The 19553-nt window shown below is 43.4% G+C and overlaps 1 protein-coding gene and 1 pseudogene across 2 annotated transcripts in view; both read left to right on the forward strand.

Annotated features, from left to right (window-relative positions):
- ACER2 (alkaline ceramidase 2) overlaps positions 1-7638 on the forward strand; it is a 28013-nt gene extending 20375 nt beyond the window's left edge. For both annotated transcript variants that reach the window (XM_023533728.1, XM_011365350.2), the window contains exons 5-6: positions 1032-1169; positions 3284-7638. In XM_023533728.1, coding sequence (XP_023389496.1) covers positions 1032-1169; positions 3284-3470 — 325 coding nt within the window. In that variant the 3' untranslated portion in view covers positions 3471-7638. The remainder of the gene's footprint in view (positions 1-1031; positions 1170-3283) is intronic.
- LOC111743222 lies at positions 364-482 on the forward strand (annotated as a pseudogene).
- Positions 7639-19553: the final 11915 nt, after the last annotated feature.

The following is a 19553-nucleotide window of genomic DNA, read 5'->3' on the forward strand; positions in this document are numbered from 1 at the left end:
CCTGAAAAGGAGGAATACAATCTAATGGAGCCCAGGTTTGGATAAGCCCCAAGTGCACATAAGCCTGGTCAGCAGCTACAGCAGGGCTTGTCCTTCTAGAAACAGGCAGGGACAGTACTAGGCTGCCCTGCGACTGACTGCAGGGCCCCCGTGTGACCAGTCGCCCGACATCCACCTCTCTCTTGCCATTTGACATATGCACTCATCTCCAGCTCCCCGTGCTGGTGTGTTCCTTAAGTCAAATTTTCTGGGTTTAATTAAACTGAGGGTGTGTAGATCCTCTTGTACCAGACTAATTGTCTATATGTTTGTGGATATTTGTTTCTGTCAGTTTTCATTTTGCCTTTTAAAGTGGCAAGGCTAGTCTACGGCCATGCTACCCTGAATAAGCCTGATCCTGTCCGATCTCGGAAGCTAAACAGGGTTGGGCCTGGTTAGTACTTGGATGGGAGACCACCTAGGAAGACCAAGTGCTGTAGGCATAAAAAATAAAAAATAAGGGATTGTAACCTGACAAGTTCCTTGGAATCTGTGAGGTCAATCGAGAGTTGCCTCGCCTAAAAAGTAAAATAAAATAAAATAAAGCAAACAAACAGACAAATAAATAAAATGACAGGGCTGGAGGCCTGTTTATTTTGCCTTTTCCAGTGCTTGCCCTGACCTGAGCTTCTGAAAGCATGGAATGACTTTTTTTCCTGAGAGGGCTGGGAGCAGAATGGGTTTGGGGTAGGGGGAGCTGTTAGGAGTCCATTATGGACATTTTAAATTTAGGTCTATGTCAGACGCTGGGCGGGCATGTCGCGAAGGCAGCTGGGCCTGTGTGTCTGAGATCAGGGAGAGACTGGGCGAGAGCTAAGGCTTCGTGAGTCACCAGGGCTCATGTATTCACGTCTACGAGCTTGTGGCGTGATGATATGTTGGTAGGAACTCCAGTGCCGAGGGGCTGGGGAGACGTGAGGAACTGGAGAAGTGGCCGGTGATGGGGGTGGAAGCCAGGACTGATGGCGAGTTGCCCTCTGGATCCCGTGCAGGTGTGACAACGTGCGTGTATTTAAGCTGGGTCTCTTCTCGGGCCTCTGGTGGACTCTCGCCCTCTTCTGCTGGATCAGCGACCGAGCCTTCTGTGAGCTGTTGTCATCTTTTCACTTTCCCTACCTGCACTGTGTGTGGTAAGCCCCTGCTAGTGGGGTGGTGGCTGCAGGATGGGTCTGCACTTTCTGCTGGGCTCTGTTCTCCCCGCAGCGTGTGCAAGTGTGCCCAGGGGACAGAGCAGGGCCCCCTCTCCTCACGGAGACTGAGACGGTCAGTCTGTTCAGAAGCCACAGAAAGTATTGTCCAAAGCAGCATGGGCTCCAGGGAGCCGGCTTCGCCAGAACAAAGAGACCTAACTGTTTATGCTTCGAGTCCTGGTCTCTGACCTCTGCTCCATTATTAAAGCGTGATGGAGCTTGAAAACCTAATCTGTCACCTGAGCTCTAGCTGGATCTCTACGCTGGGGGAGGTGGGGAAGGCTTGGGACAGATGTGGGGACGAGGACAGACACGGTCCAAATAGGAACCACAATGAGATAAATATGCCCTTTTTCAAGATACAGTACGTTTTTGTTAATCCAAGTCTCCTTTTGGGTTTGAGTGACCCAGGTGAAGAAAGCATGGGCCTCGCAGGTCATCTGGGGACAGTGTCACCCATTCATCTTATAGGTGTAGACAGAGGTCCATGGAAGTAAAGTGAATTGTTCACCAACACCACCTGGTCATATAAAATCAGCCTAGGAGTTTGATAAGAGGGATTTGGAACATCTATACTTTAACTGTTAGGTTAAAAAGAGGAAGCAGGTTACAAAAATATGCAGAATCCTACACTCAGAAAGCTAAGGAGGAAATCGAGTGGCTCTCTTCCTAGGAATTGCTTCAGCTCCACACCTAGAGTCATCTTTCTGTCCTTCATGTCCTTCTGGTTGCAAATAATAACAAGGACCAAGAGAAATATGTTTAGAAATATATATTTGTATGTATCCCTGATAAATTGAGAGCATCTAGGAAGGAATTCTATTGTTAAAGAGTTGGAAAAACTTTGTTAGATCTAGATTCAGATGAAGTTTGACTTCTATAACGAGATGCCTAAAACTATGTGGTTTGAAAGAATTCGCTTAAATTTCCTTGAACATGTGAACTTGTATATATTCACCATGAGTCCCAATCTGTTCCCAGGACTGTTTGCAAAAGACGAAACAAAATAAAAAAGTACCAACCAGAGACTCCGGTCTTAGGATCCCTTGTCTGATATTTCTTATGTTCAACCTTGATTCACACTAGTGGATTTATAGATAACCTCATGTGTTTGTTAAGTTATAATTGACAGTTAATAAAATGTACATCTTTTAGGTGTATACTTTGATAAGCTTTGATAAATGTATTCACCTGGTAAATATGATCACATTCAAGATATAGTATATTTTTGTCAATCCAAGTTTCCTGGTCACACTTGCGATTTAAGTATTAATCAAAGATTGGACTGTAATAACTTTGGCTTAAACTTGATTTGTTTCTGAATTTGATATACTTTCTGCTTTGTTTTTCAAAGTTGAACCGTTTTCTGTCCCAATTATAAATAAAATGACATATTTGTTTTTTTTATAACAAATTCGAACAGCATAGAAGTGTAGAAAGAGAAACTCTCATAATTCCATCTACCAAAGAGAGATAACAATTACTAACAGCCTGAGGTATTTCTGATTATATAAATATATATTTTAATATATCTTTTATATTACATATAATATATATTTTAAAAATATATATTCCTAATTCTACTTTTTAAAAATGAAAATAGCACCGTTCTATACATGATGCAAACTAGTCTTTTTTTTTTTTTTTCACTAAATACTAGATCATGGACAACTTTCTTTACCAATGACTATATATTATCTTCATCATTTTTTGTTTCCAATTAATACCTCATAGTATGGATGCTTTATAAGTCCATCCTCTTAGTGCCTATTTTAAATCCTTGGGCCTCAGTCTTTTTGGTTGAGCCCCAAAGGCATTTGTATGTTCGTCCCTGTTATCAAGCTGGAATATTTTAGAATGTTCTAAAACGGGCCCTGTTTGCTCCAGACTTAGCATTTTCTTGCTCTTCCAGGGAATATTAGTCATCTTCGCCCCGTCCTAATTAGAAGAGGCCCTAGACTGTTGTTACAGCCAGGAAAGGTCGGTCAGGCCAAAGGGAGGAGCCACCAAGTCTTTGCCCGCATCCGGTTCTCACCTCCTGTCTCCCTTTGCAGGCACATCCTCATCTGCCTTGCTGCCTACCTGGGCTGTGTATGCTTTGCCTACTTTGATGCTGCCTCCGAGATCCCTGAGCAAGGACCCGTCATCAGATTCTGGCCCAGTGAGAAATGGGCCTTCATCGGTGTCCCCTACGTATCCCTCCTGTGCGCCAGCAAGAAATCACCAGTCAAGATCACATGATGGGAAGGCGGGGGCTGGCTTCGAAGCTTATATTTCCTCTTGCACTGGGCTTCATTTGCCAGCAAAGACAGCTGGGGGCTTCTCAGAGTTGGGGGTGGGGTCTGTTTTTTTTTTTTTAAAAATTCTGTTCCCTTGGGCTCTAAGTAGTGTGTTTGTGGACCATCAAGAGTCCACTGTGCATGGTGAGAAGTGCTTGTCTTCTCATTTCCCAAAGACAGAAAGTAGGGGGCTGAGGGCACAAGGCATGTCTTCTCAGTGTCGCTTACAGATGCAGTGGCCTGTTGGGCTGCGACCTTTGTGGCAACGGCAGAGCAGCCCTTTGGGGAACCCAGTGATGCACAGTGACTTGCTTCCTGGAGACTTTGCCCTCTCCAGACCTCACCATTCCCGTTGATAGCCTGATCTGGTGATGGAGAACACCCACAAACTAATGGAAGATGCCAGATATTTTCATTTGGGGAAATTATCTTAAAACAAAACCAAGCAAATGAAACACACAAATGGGGCTTGTGGCTAAGAAAGCTAGTTTTCCATTTGCAGCTCTCAATAACCTAGGTTTTACATGCATTTGTGAGACCTTTAACTTCTACCTCTGCTGAGAGATGGAGACTTGACTTCAGATGAGGGGATGCTAGTGAGAAAACCCCTCTATGCCATAAACTACTCTCTACGCCATTCTTGAAGATGACAGAGTTTTAAAATGTTGACATTGTTTGTCCCCCACCCCAGCTCAGTAGCCTCAGACACACAAAGGAATAGCTGTGGTGTGAGTGGTCCATACACAGACCCTCCCCGCCCCCCCTCACCTCTGTAACATTGCCAAAGGGCTTGTGACAACTGTTAATGGGGGTCATGGTTCAAAGTCTGCAGCAAACATGAAGTTTTGGAAACTTGTTCTTATTGGAAGCCTCCCTGATGCTGTCCTGTTCTGGAAATTACCCTCAGGAATATGTCCTCTGCTTTCTCTAATTTTTGCTATGGGAATTACACTCCGTACTGTCAAAGTGTGAGGCACTTCCTGTGGTTTTCTCATGTGCTGCAGACACTAAACACTGGCTGCTTTGGGTTGCTGGTGCGGCAGGCTGAGTCTGTTGCCTTCCGAGTTTTTCTCACCTAACGTGACACTGGCTACAACTAAATCTCCTCTCCATTGGGATGAATGGAAGACTCCATAGCTGTCTCGGAGGTGTGAGGGGGGGATTCATGACCTCAGGGATACTCATTTTCACTCAGGCATTTCTCGCTCTGTAGCATTCCATTGTGAGAGGGCAGGACGGACTGTCCTTGTGTGGACAGGAATCCTGTCACTGTCCTAAGTACCTAAGGGTCAGGGAGCAGCAGTTTTTGGCATGTCCAGAAACTCTTACTCTGGTTAGAATTGCCTAGGATCTAAGGCGCAAAGTCCATTAAGGATTTGAATTCAGCATTTAGAAATGAATGTCTTTATCCTACTTCTGTGGTTTTCAAATTATTTTAGCAGAATCTTGTTGGCAGCAAGAAATCTTTATGGCTCCCTAATGTGTGAAATGGGTTGTATTTTATTAGCTTAAATTTATTTTAAGATTAAGCTTATAGTATTTCCTTAACAATATATCGGGCAGTGAAAGTGCTAATTAACAATTTGGTGATTTACAAGGTAAAAAAAATTGGTATTGAACGAGTGTACATGTTGCTTTATTATAGTTTAAATATATGTTTTAAAAAATGATATTTGAATTAAATATTAGTGGAACCTCTGATACACCTCTATGAGATCTAGGCGGTGCATGAAACGGAGCTTGAAAACCGCTATGTCCTTTGGGCTTCAAGTCTAGAATTTTTGAAAGGGAGGCATCAGGCTGTCCTCCTTGACCTGGTTGACCTGGCAGGCATGGGTTCCGGTCCTATCCATTCTGCGGGGTGAAAATGCTCTCCAGTACGAGGTTTGGTGTATTTTAAGCCCAACCGTTTTAGTGTGGAAGTGTAGGTAAGGAGGAAGTGGAGAGAGGTGAGTAGGAAATGTTTTCTGTATGTGTGTGAGGTTTCATTTCTGTCTCGAGGGTTTCTTGGTGAAGAGAGCATTGTCCCAACCGTCAAGGAAGAACGATTTACCCCTATCAGATTTGGGGCTTGATTCCTAGGAAACACTATCTCCAGCTCTCGAGGCTTTGACCTTGTCCTTCTGGAAGTTCCTGGGTGTCCTTTGGAAATAGGGACACAATGTGACTCTGCTAGAAGTGAGGAAGTAAGCGCCCTGATTTATAGGGCTGTTTCTGTTCCTCCACTACAAGACAAATGACTAAGTTCCGATGTCAGAAGGAATGCCTTGACAGGAAAAACACACGCTCTTCTAGAGATCAGTTTTAATGAGAAAGAAGTGTGAAATGGGGCATATGTGAGGGGGACAAAACACAACTCTAGTTTTGAACAGCAGTCACTATAGCTTGCCAGTGTAGGATGATAAATCAAGAGTAGAAATATACCGATCTTATTTTAAGTTAGGTTTATGGTATCATTCATATTTATAGTTACAGCTATATTTATTATGCTTTTATATCACTACATGCTCTCTAAAGAAAATTGGGATACTACTAAAAGTTGAGGAAGAAGAAAAAAAGTAATCTGTATTTCTATAGCCCAAAGACAACCATCGTTAATATTTTGGTATATTTTCTTCTCCTCTTCCCCCCGCCTCCCCTTAATATAGTTGTAAATAGATGTATTTTATAGTTTATCCTGTAATGGAATGGAATGAAATATAAATGCCAGTTGTGGATGTTTCACGAAGAGCAGGTTTTGAAGTACACTAGAGTTAGCTTTACACTTGACAGCTCATCGCCGGATCCTGAGACAGACCACTGAGGCTTCTCTGTTAACTGAGCCCAACACGAATGGGCCCTAAGAGATAATGGGCTGAATTCTACTTTTTGATAGGCTTCTGCACTTGTATTGCTGAGTCATAGGAAACAGCTGTTAAATATATGGCTTTACAGGTTTTGACTTTTGCAGATTTAAAATAAGTGAATAGCTTCTTTGGTTAATAAATGTGCAGTCAAGAATCCCCACCCTTCTCCCCTCCTTAATGCAGGGAAGTGGAAATGTGACATTTAGGAGTTAGGTCATGGTGGTTGCTCAGCATGGCTATCAGATTTTTATTCTGGTTAGAATTGGCTCAAAATCACACCCAGAAGGAACTGGATTTAGGATTTTAAAAAAAGAAGTTGCTAAGTGATTACTTAAGTCAGTGATTCTTGTTTTACAGTGTTCGTTGATTTTTAGAAAAATTATTCTCTTTATGATTATATTATTATAAAACAAGTGCTGCAGTGAACATATTTAAGGTCCGTGGGGAAGAGATACTGAATCTATTTGGTTACAAGCTATATTTTTGGGGAACTCTGTGCCCGTCCCTCTGAAGAGTGCCTAAACCATTAATTATGAATCAAAGATGTTCTATTGGGGGACAAAGCTTGATGATCATCAAATTCAGGCTTTTTAAAAATACTGCCACCTATTCTGATTATAGGATTTCTCAGGTGGATAAAAATGTCTTTCACCAGTCCATCATGCTTACGTGAGCCAGTGCTGTGTTGGAGGCTCCAGGACTGGGATTTGAGCCCTTCCTGACTTTTTATGCCTCTGGGCTGACATGGAACCAGCCATGTCTGGGGGACAGGTGAGCACTGAAGCCTAGCTGAAGGCCCTCTCAGAACTCATTTTCTCCAGATGAACTCAGGACCTTTCATAGCCAGCTCTCTGCGTAGGTGCTGCCATTCTAGCTGGCCAAAGAGAAGTCTTGGGCTCGGTTAGGGTTCTCAATGGATCTTACAGACATCATTCTCCTATAGATTTTTTTTTTTAATGGCCCCTTCTCTTAAGGGACTAATTGTTTGAATTGTATCTTTCCCTATGTTAAGCCAGGTTTAAGACTATTTTATGACTGCAAAGTGTAATCAGGGAAAATATAGTATTTTCAAATATATTCCTTCTTTTATACTTTATATTTTATATCATGTGTGCTGTGTAAGGGTGGTGTGCTCATCGGCTGTGGTAGCATTTAAACTCCATTGCTTTGGGAGTGATTTTAAGGCCTTGGAAATGGAGCTTGTGCACTTTATGCTCTCTCTGTGAACTGACTATGACAGCCATGTTTGATATTAAAGCCATAGTGGCATTTTCTGTGAATAAATATGTGTATGTGTTTATTTCCACAGTGATTTCTGAAATATCTGTGTAAAAAACGCATTGAATGGATTTTAGAGCAAAGCGCATTTACCCAAATTTATTTATGAATTTGGATTATCATTGTTATCAAACACTTAAAATTAGTAGTTAATGGTTGGTTTCTGCTCAGAGGTATGAAACCAATACACCTAAATATCTCCAATATAAAGTACCTAAAAGCAGATTATTTTTATTAAAAGTTCTGTAATTATAGCATACAGATATAAAATCTCAAATATGACATTTCAAAATAGTAAATAGCAGAAAATTTCTGCATCTACCTATTTTTCTTAATTTCTCATGACAGTTTTTTTTACTAAAATATTCAAAGTCCATTGTGTTTAAAAGAATGATGTGATCATTGGAAAAGAATGAGTGGATCAGCATTATCAGTATCATCATAGTGGTTTTTAAGCCTTTTTTTTTCTGCCCTGGGGCAAGGGGACAAGGGGTTGCCACAGAGCCTTTTGACAGTCTAATGGGCGCAGTGGGTCTTCTCCCTAGAAAAATAAGCATACATGTAATTCTCTAAATATTCAGATGTCCTTAGAAGCCACCCAGGTTAAAAAAAAAAAAAAAAAATAAACAAAAATAACTTCTATGTTACAGGATATGAATCTAGGACTCAAATCCTTTCTGGTGCTGAAATTGATGTCTGCACAGCTTCCCTTTCTCGGCTGCCCTCAGAGACCAGCGGTCCCCCCAACCCCTTCTCTTATAAGGGGCTTGAGTGGGGCAGACCCAGGAGGCTGGGCACTTAACATCTTAAGTGTCCTCAACAAACTGGGAGCTTACATCTTTTTCACAGCCTCTTTCATGGTTTATAGTTTCAGACGCACCTTAAGATAGTATCTGAGTCTGTCATACTATGTGTCTCCTTTTGCACTGTTAAAATTTTCCATAGTAAAGCAATTTTTAAATATGCTGTTTGGATTTTCATCCTCCTCTCTGGAGCAGGGCTCAGCCTCCTTCTCGCCCTGTCACAAGGGAGCTAGCAGCCCCTCTCCCCAGCTTAAGGAGCTATCTTTGCCTAAAAGGGGCACTACTGTCTCTGACCACCTCCAGGCCTCGCGACACCCAGTTTACCTGGGAAGTCTCTCTGGTATTAACTTACAAAAAGAGAAAGATCAACCTCACATGAGTTTTTGTTGGTTTATTTTAGATTTCCCCGTTAAAATAAGACTTGATTTCAGCTGCTTTTACAATTAGGAGCAGAGACCATAACAGTTTTTAAAGTGTAACAAATAGCAATAAAATCAGTAGAGTTTATTTCATATTAGGGCTGGTGATGGGAAAGTGGTTGGAGGTAAGGCCAGTGGCATGAAGTGACAGAAATGCACGAAGTCCTCGATGACATTCGATAGAGAATGATGTCTGTGAACAGACGAGGGTGGAAGAGACGGAGAGAGACTCCTGGAGTAATATTGTCCTCTTGTGGCCTTTTTGGGTATTGCTATCAGGAGGCTCATGTGAAGCCCATCCTAGTTGCCAATCATCCCAGAACTCAGATAATTGTCAAAACTCCCACGAGTTATGTAACCTCTTTCTGGGATCAGTTATGTTTCCTTGGATTTTTTCAAGCATCTCTCTGCCTTTTTTTTTCCTGTCCTCTCTTCTCCTGGCAACTCATTCTTCACTTCCTAGGTGTTTGATTTTTACTAGATTTTAAAAAATCTGCCAAATACATCAAATACTTTCCTGTATAACAAAACCAACCTAACATAGATGTGATATAGAAGAATTTTTTTAATCCACCGGAGTTAAATTTAAGTTTTGGAATTAATAATTCTCTTTACACAAGTCAACCCCAAAATCTTTAAGACTGAATACAGTTTGAACCAACACTTGGCAAACACCTGCTTTGTGTTGAGTGCTGTGTAGCTGCAGAGGGTTCTGTGATGAACATGGAGGGGGAGAAGGAGACTGCTAACTGATGATATCCTTGCATAAGAGCGGAATCAACAGTGCTGGGGAGGCACGCAGGGGAGAGCAGGAAGGTTTGACCAGGGAGGGGCTAGGGTTTGAGAATTTTAAGCTTTAACTGATGGCCTGTGGAGCTCGTTTAATAAGACATAATCTCAGTGCAGTGAAAGAATTGGTATTCTCCCTGGGAATATTATTATTTCCTTAAAGTAAACCTTATTTGAGAGACCATCACATAAGTTATCTTTCATACAAATTGTCTTCTTCTGATGACTGTTCTGTGAGATGATGATGATGATTTCTGTTTTGAATATGGTAAAACTGAGGCTCGGAAATGTATTTTGACTACAGCTATTAGGTAGAGAATCAGAATTTGAACCTAAGACTTTCAACTCTTAATTTTTCTCTCTTTCCACAAAGGATTTCATTTTATTTTTAAAATGGCAAAGGAGGTAAAGGTTTTTTTTTGTACAGGTGAGCCCCAAGTTGAGAATATCAGATTCAAAACTATCCCATTAATACAAATGATTAGATGTAGAGGAGCAGTTGGTATGTAGTAGGTGCTCAATAAATGGCAGCTAATAAATCAAGATAACCTACCAACAGTCCTGGATGACAGTATTGTCTTGTGGCCGCAGTGGAGAAACACATCCGCTTCCCAGGGTGGGGTAGGTGTGCACATGCGGTTCTTCCCTCTTCTGGCTCCACAGTCCCAGCTATCCTTCCCCAGTGACAGACCTGCAGTCCAGTTTCTTCCTGGCCATCTCTGTTTTAACGTTCAATAGGCACCTCGCACTTGCTTCTCTCAAGCTTGTGCCTCATGCACCTTCTCCATAAGTCAGGCCACTTTGCGTTCAGTTGCCAGAGCAAGTCCCCTCAGCTCTCGATTGCCCATATCTCATCTAATAGTAAGTAAACCCTCTTAATTCCACTCCCTCAATATCTCATCCATTTCTCTCCATACTAGTGCCACCATCACTCATCAATTTATCCTTTATACTGGAGCTAGAGCTCTCACTTGCAGGAGTTCACTCCAAGGCCTTGTTCCTCTTTTTTTTTTTTTTTTTAGAAATACCCTAAAAGTGTCCAAATTTCAGTCCCCACAAAACCAGGCTCTGCCTCTGGGTGGTTCCACTCCAAGTTTCAGTTTGGTCCTTGCCTTGAGGATCTCAATGCCTGACTTGGAAGATCCACCAGAAGCTGTCAGGATATGGTACAAGTGTGCACACAGAGCAGAGCCAGAGGCAGATATTTGTGTGTGTGTGTATGAGAGAGGGAGAGAGAGAGAGAGAGCTCTCAGCAGTATAGCTTAATCCTGATCTATTTACAGATTTCTCTCCCTGAAGAAAGAGTCCCCTTTGCCCTGTGACATTTGGGGGGTGGGGGGAAATCCTTATTTTGTGAGGATCTGGTACTGTTGCGGGATTCTTGAATGGAGAGATGGGACACCGAGGCTGTAAGCAGGAAGCAGCGTTTATTGATGCCGGCACTGGCTCAGCAGATTCTCATCCAAAGGCTGAGCCCTGATTGTAACATAACAGGCAGTTTTATAAAGTTTTGTCATTCCTACAGAGCTACAGATGTAAGGAATAACATTAATTGGTTGGCAAGCTAGGAGAAAACTTATGTTAGCCGGAGAGTCCTTGAGGTGGGAGGAGGGCAGTCAGAAACAAACTTATGTGAGCAGGAAATGGTAGGCAGGGTCAGGCTGCCACAGTACTTTGTTCTCAAATACTTCTATTTAGAGGTTTCCCGACCATGGCACCGTTGAGATTCTGGGCGGGATGACTCCTGGTTATGGGGAATCACCCTGCAGATTGTAGGAAGTTTAGCAGCATCTCTGGCCTCTTCCCACCAAGATGCCAGTAGGACCCATCTGCCAGTTATGATAACCCAAAATGTCTCCAAACACTGTCAAGTGTGCCCTAGGGGACAAAATTGCACCTGGTTGAGAACCACTGATTTAAAGAAATTTCTCTGGCTAGGAGGCCTGAATAATTCCAGCTTTCCTTTTCCATTGCTTCTTAGGAACAAAGTCTTAAATCTTTTCCGGAAGGGCTGATACAACCCTCTGTGGCCCATATCACCCTCTTCCCAGAGATTTCTGCCCACGGAGGTTGGCAGGTCCCACAGCTTCCACCGGCTCCATTAAAGCTCTGGTCTGAGGCACCGCGCAATGGCGCTCAGGAGGCTGGACACAGGAGGCGGAGAGCTGGCTCCAGCCCAGGAGAGGGCCTGGGCTCCTTTCTTCCAGTGGCCTCAGGCTGCAGCCCCGGGAACTGTGGAAAAAGTGGCTGCTGGCCTTGCTCGAGGCGCCACGCTTGGCTCCCACAGCTTCTGTTCTCCAGCCGACAGAACATTAAAAGTGGAAGGGACCAGAGACCATCTAGTTCACCACCTGCCCCTTTCCCCTTACAATGTGCTTAAGATGAGAACTCTGAGGCCAGAGCCCCAAGGGGGCCCCTCCAGGGTTACCTAGCTTTTCTGAGGTGTTTTCTGATTCAAGCTCAGGGTTTTTCTGCTACATGGGCAACTTCTTAAAGACTCCTGTTAAAATACAATCGTCTTAGAAGACACACAGCTGATGATGTGCATGACAAATTACCCCAAAACAAAGCGGCTTAAAATGAAAACAAACATTTACTATCTCTCAGTTTCTGTGGGTCAGGAATTGAGGAGTGGCTTGGCTGGGCAATTATAGTTTAGAGTCTCTATGAGTTTCAGTCAGATGACGATTGGGGATTTTGACTATGAGATCGTGTCAAGAGTCGTGAAGCCTCAGTTTCCTCATCTGTAAAATGGAGATGATAGTAGAAATTACTTCATAGGGCAGTGTACAAAACATAAAAAAAGGAAGGGGGATTCTTTGGAAAGTAACCTGATCTGATCATAAATTCCTAACTGGGCAGGCCTGTGGTGGGTAGTCACTCCCCAGGCCTATAACTTCTTTACTAAAAGGTTTATCTCTGCCTTAAGCAAATCCTGCCCATTATTTCTGTGCATCTAGGTTAAGCCTTTAAAATAAGCCTTAACCACCCTCAGGAGAGCACATCATCTTGTTAACTATCCTGTAATCCAATCCTTACATTGCTTTCTCCCATTTTTACATAATCTTCCTTAGTTCCCTTCTTAATTTCAAATGCATAAAAAAAAGCTGTGAAACTGTTATTCTCTGGAACATTTGAGATTGTGCTCCCAGCATGTGTTGTCAGTTTGGCTCAGATAAACTCTTATAAAAATTCTCTACAGGTTTGGATGTTCTTATGTTGACAGGGCTGTTATGAAGATTAATGAAATAATTCTTAAGTGGAAGAAACTGCTAATTGCCTACCCAAAATCAGTTCCTTCTTCTTTCTTTATTATGGAGGCTCTAATTTTCAGCTGTGAAGGTGGCTGTCTAAAATAAAAGTCTACTTTTTCCACTTTTTTTCCCCTAGTCAGTTCTGTTTGAAGAGCTAGAAGTCAGAATGGTGTGTGGAAACTTTTAGGAACTTCCTGTGATAGTGAATTTTATCTGTCAACTTAATGGGGTTAAGGGATGACAGCTGGTGAAACATTGTTTCTGGGTGTGTCTGTGAGGTGTTACTGGAAGAGATTAGTGTTTGAATCAGTAGACTGAGTAAAGCAGAAGGCCCTTATCAATGTGGGTGGGCATTGTCCAGTCCCTGAGGGCCAGAGTAGAACAAAAGGGCAGAGGAGGGGCAGAATTTCTTCTCTGCTGGAGCTGGGGCACCTGTCCCCTGCCCTTGGACGTTGGTGCTCCTCGTTTTCTGGCTTTGTATTTGAACTGGGACCTACACCATCAGCCACCCTGGTTCTCGAACCTTCGATTCTGGCTTAGACTGGAACTACAGCACTGACTTCCCTGGGCTTCCGGCATGCAGATGCAGACGGTGAGATTTCTCAGCCTCCATGATAGCATGAGCCAACCCCTCATAATAAATCACTTTATCTATCCCTCTCTGTCTATCTATCATCTATCTATCTATCTATCATCTATCTATCTATCTATCTATCTCCTATTGGTTCTGTTTCTCTGGGGAATCTTGACTAACACACTTCCTTTACAAGTGACCGATATCCCCATTTATTTCTTTTATTTGTGGCCCTGCCTCTGTTCTGCTTCCTGGAATGCGGATGTGGCCTCTGGAGTTCTGGTTGCCATCTTGGAACCTGAGGACAACCATCACATTCTGGGGATGACAATGTGATAGATGGGAAGGAGTCTGGGCTCCTGAAAGTTTTGTGGAGCTGCCTATGTGATAGAGAAATAAATTTTTCCCTAGTTTATCCAACTATTATTTGGGTTTTCTGGCTCATGTAGCTGAGCCGAACATCCTACCTGACTATGTCCTCAACAAATGCCTGGTAGTCTGCAGGTGCTCAGCACGCTAGTAAGTGATTATTTGGTTATTCAAAGCTGGGGTTGGAGCAGGCAACCAAATCTCACTGGCTGGATGCAGAGAGAGTAAAATGGCTGGTCAGGGTGGTGGAGACAGGGCGCCGGGGACAGAAGACCTGGATTATACGTTCAGCTTTTCTCTATTGGGCTCCATTGTATTTTCTTTAATGGAGAGAGGCTGGACTCACACAGGAGTTTTCAGCAGCAGAAATCGTTTTTCACACGGAAGGCAATACTTAAAACAGATATAAGTGGAACTTCTGGTTCATCTAATTCTTTGGGTTCCATCCCCAAACTGCCGAGGTTTCTAAGGAGCATAATCTGACAGATACAGAACTGACTTGATTCTTCAGGTTGTGTCCATGGGAGATGTCAAGTCTTTTCTTGTCCTCGGTTTCCTGAGGCCTCTGACTCTAAATGATGAAGCCTGTGGCTTCTTATAGTAAAAGAAGCTCACGAATTCATAAGCAGGTGGCCTCAGGAATCTTTCCCCCTTCATAGTTGCAGGCTATCTCTTACATTGTGTTTAGTCAGGAGCTGATAGAAAGCGTCAAGAACAACAGGAATGTGGGCAATTTCACTTTGCTGGTGTTGCAGGATTGAAGATGTCAGCTCCCCCAGCCACCTAAGCCATGGGGAGGGATGACAAAATAGGGACCGAGACACAAACCCTTCATTTGAAGATCGTGTGGTGTAGACTGCTGTAAAGTAGAAATGTAACATACAAATATCTCTAGCCATCGTCTTGGTCACTGTCGTCATTGGAGACACTAATCATAGGCAGTTCATTGAGTCGTGTGAGGACAGACGAGGTAATCCACACACATTCCGTGAATAGGTCATTGATGGTTTCTTTTTTAATCGTCAGCTGTGGGACTTTAGCACTTTTATTGAGTTGAGAAAGCTTTGGGTAAGGAAGTGAGCCCTTTGAATATAGTATTTTCTGCTATGGTTATTGTTATTTAACACACAAATGTTGGAAAGTTTTATGTGGTCATGTTCATTCACATTTTCTTTAAAAATTGCAAATATCCACGTATGTGCCTTTTCAAACCCTTTTCAAGCCTTAGCTGATCGATTCCTCACAACAGCCAGAGGCGGAGTACTGTTTTTGTGCCCATCTGATGATTCCGGGCGGTGTTTTGCAGAGAAATCCCCTCCTCGCATGCCAGCAGGAGGTTCCGGGCCCATTGGTCACAGAGGCCCACAGAGGCTAGTTTCCTCTGAGGGAAAACATGAGCATGAGGAGTGAAAACGTGAGCATGAGGAGGGAAAAAGGCCATGGGACAAGGTGAGGGCCGCAGAGTTTCAGGGACAGACCATGCAAAGTGTGAAAAAGCCTTGCAGGGATTTCCGATGAACCATTAGGTCGGTTCCAAAACCTACCTAATCTGAAAGGACAATGGAGGACATATATTCCCCAGAGCAGTTTTTGATTCTAGACTTCCACTCCCTAAGCCTGGATCTCAGGATGGCACCTCCAGTTCCTTTCAAAGCCATTTGCAATAGAAACTCTCTTGCTTTTAGATTTTTAACTCGGGATTATCAGACAATCAGCCACTGAATTTGGCAAGCTGGCTATGGAATAGAGGCTGGACCTTGGACTTGAACTTGCAGTCCTGGTCCTGCCAGGGAACAGCTTTGTGAGTTTGGGCAGGTGGAATTGCTCTGTACACTACAGAAGGTCTGCGTGTGAAGGCATACGGTGAATGTTCATGGCACTCTTCAGTGGATGACATCTCAAGCTGGTGACAAATGACTTTGTGAATGTGGATGTTGAGAAGCATTTCTGGCTATCCTCTCATGTGCAGCACAGTTTAGTAATTGTCAAACAACACCTTCTGAGTCAAGCGAACACCTTTCTCCTTCCAAACTGCACACCACCACACTGAATTCCCTCCCTCCAGGCTCTGACACTTCCATTCCCTTTGCCTGGCGTATCTTCCTCCCTCCTCATTTTTGACACTTTTACTTCTACTTGCTCTTTGGGACTGTTACCTATCACCTCCTCCAGGAAGCTTTCCCTGATTACTCCCCTCCCACCCCACCCCCCAAGTTGATTTACGTGCCTCGCCTCTATGTTTCCATAGTAACTTTTGTTTTCCTAGTGTGGAACACATCCCATTGTATCCAACTGTCTTTACCATTGGAAGAGTCTGTGGCTTGTTCATTTCTTCTATCTGCAAAGCTACAGGTCCTTCCTAGCATTCTAAAGTCACTAGATATTTGAACTGGAGTGGAGTGGGAGGGGATCTTAATATTCCCTAGTATTTCATCTTCATTTTACAGAGGAAGAAATGAGCCCAGAAAGATTTCTTGATTAGCTTTGAGGCCACACAGCTACTTGGTAACAGATTTGAGCCTAGAACTCAGGTCTCCTGACAACATATACTTTTTTTCCTACCATATGGAATCAGTGAGGCCAGAGTTTGAATGCTGGCTCATCCCTGTACCAGTGGTGTGACTGAATAACTTGCTTCACTTCCCAAGTGTGTTTGCACATACAAAAGATGAAGATTAATTAATCTATGGTGAGTAAGAAGTCAGTGCTTGCTACAGAGTAGGGGTGGGATTATGATCCAAAATGAGATAGCTGTTGTTATTATCTTATATGGTTCACCTAGATCCATTATACTGATGCGGCACAGTTATTCACATGGTGGGGTCACCCCCTTCCATGTAAGCTCCATCGGTGAAGGTCTATATTCAACTCATGGCTATATCCTCATAGCTTAGAATAACGCTTAGCTCATAGTAGGCGCTAGGTAAATGTTGTTCGAATAAGTGGATAGATGAAGCACCAAGAGATGCCATGGGATGGTTGGATCTTGGTGGCCAGTCCAATGACCCCTGGTTCAGGACTTCTTTTTTGCCTTAGAACCCCGTTAGTCTGTGTCCCAAAAGAGCCTTCTTTCATTCCAAACCAGAGGACCCCAAACATTTTTCACTAAGCATTCTTTGTCATATGTTTGAAGAAAAAGTTATTTCTCTTGATGAGAAAGCAGAAAAGGAGAGAACGCCTTGTCTTAACCTCCAGTGACAAATAGAGCCCAAAACACACACGCCTACATGGTTCATGTTCTTGGGAGAGAGATATAGTAATGTGGCATCTGGAAAAAAACCCAGTTCAAGCCAACTTTGTGTCAACTCCTTCTCTGTCAATCTGTGCTTCCTTGCTAATGAAGTATATAACAAGATGACAGTTCCGCCTAGTTTTCTGTCTTTTCTTTTTTCCAAGAAAACTTTGATGGGGGAAAAAAATGTAAAAGACACCTGGGGAAGAAATTCCTAGCCTGTAGACCAGCGTTTCTCCATGATCACTTTCTGAGTCGATGGAAATATTCTATAATCTGTGCTGTCTGGTGTGTTAGCCACCAGCCACAGGTGGCTGATGAGCACTTGAAATGTGGCCGGTGCAACTGAAGAACTGAATGAGTTTCCCATTTGATTTTAATCCATTTGATTTAAATAGCCACACATGACTAGCAGCCACCCAGTGCGGTGGACAGTGGACAGTGCAGACAGATGGAGGAGGGACAGGAGGGGAGGATCAAATAGGAGTCTGACCCTGGAAATCTTCACTTGGCTCTTTTCTGGGGAACAGGATCAAGAAAAGGCCCCCGGTCTTTCGGTGCTTTTTAACAGAGGTGTCCCTTGACCAGCTTAGAGTAACAAGTGAAGTCACATTCCTTTTAATATTCAAACCGCATGATTCTCACGCAGAGATTCTATCTGCTGGGAAATCTCATAGACTCCCGCAGGGCTTCTGACCAAAAAGGTCAATCGTGATCGAAATCAGAAATCCTCGTTCTTCGGCTGCTGCAGCCGCTTTGGCCACTAGGTGTCACCAGTGATCCCACAACTCACCTCCAGGTAGGTGGCAGGCACTGACTGGGTCGCGGCCTTGGGGACAAACACCGGGTCTGCGGGTGGAGAAGTCAGCTTCCTGAGAGGGTGGCACTCGGCCTCACGACCGTAGGCGAAGCTCAGATTAAGGGTTGATGTACACGCAGTGCGTGCGGGAAGCAGGATAGAGCCCAGAGACATTTGCCACGTGACTTTCCTATATTCCTTATCTGGCGGGGTTACGATCTTCCCACATCTTACTGAAAAAAGAGGCTTTTGGAATACCTACTTTCTTGACTCAATGGACCTCAGTAGGCAGTTTCCCTCAAAAAAGAAAATTTTTTTGATGTAAGTGCTCATTCTTCCCCTCCCGGGTCTGATTGCTTACTGTTCTCTGCGGTCACCTTAGATGGGAGAGAGTCTCGCAGCAGGAGATGTGGACGGACCTGGGTCCTGATCCCAGCACTGCCATCCATTTCTGGTGTGACTCAGAGCATCTATCTATCTATCTATCTATCTATCTATCTATCTATCTACCTACCTACCTACCTACCTACCTACCTACCTACCTACCTACCTATCATCTATCATCCATCTTCTATTATTATTATTATTATCATCATCATCATCATCATCATCATCATCATCATCATCATCATCTATCTAGAGGCCCCTGACTGAGAACGAGGATTAACTGAAATTACAGTGTAAAAGTATCTGGTACAGTACCCAATGCACTGTAGGGACTCAACAAGTGCTACTTTGTTATCTAGTTCCCAATTCTCTTAGACACCAAAGAAGAGAAAGAACACTTAGAAGCTGGGCCTAGAAACTCACCCATCAGTCTACTAATGCTGCCCACCGTCCATAGACTGCCTGGCTTCTGTCAAGTTACTCCTGTGATGCAGACATTTCCCAGGACACCTCCTTTTCCCACCTGGCTCCTTTCTCCCATGTCTTAGACAAGAAGGCATGTGGCTTTCTTTGTTCCCTGTCACTAATTGCTTCTGGGTGGGTGAGAGTGGGAGGAGGAAGATCATCTCCCCTACCGCAATAGACTCTATTAAGCCACACATTTGGAGCCTGAAAGGTGAGGGGGTGGGTTCATTATGCTTCTTCAGATACAGAAGACCTCTTTTCAACTTAGCGCTTCTTACCAGTTGACAGCAGTTGGGATTATTTTTAGCATATTTGAAAACTTTCTTTTCCCTATTGCACTTTGGAAATCCAAAGTGCTTTGCTACTGTTAGCTACTGCTAACTTTTTTTCCCCCTATTTGTGATTCACATAATAATAATAATAATAAAAAAGCCCCCCTCACACTATTGCATTTTGGTTGTTTTGAAATATTTTATTATTATTCTCATAGCTTAGAGCCTGAGCTGTGTGTTAGTTTTCTATTGCAGCATATCAAAATGCCATTAGCTTAGCAGGTCAAAACACAGCTATCATCTCCCAGCTCTGGGTGTCAGAAGTTGGGGCTTGGTGTAGCTGGTTTCTCCAGAGTCTTACAAGACTGAAATCAAGGTGTCAGCCAGGTCGCTTTCTCATCTGGAGCTCTATGTGCCTTTTTCAGCGTATTCAGGTTGTTGGTGGAATCTAGTTCCTTGTTCTTGAAGGACCGAGGAGCCTGTTTTCTTGATGACTGTTGGCTGGGGATGTTCTGAGTTCCTACAGCTGACCCTCAGAACCTTGCCACTTGGCCCTCC

This window comes from Pteropus vampyrus, unplaced genomic scaffold (genome assembly GCF_000151845.1).
Source record: "Pteropus vampyrus isolate Shadow unplaced genomic scaffold, Pvam_2.0 Scaffold109, whole genome shotgun sequence".
Lineage (NCBI taxonomy): Eukaryota > Metazoa > Chordata > Mammalia > Chiroptera > Pteropodidae > Pteropus > Pteropus vampyrus.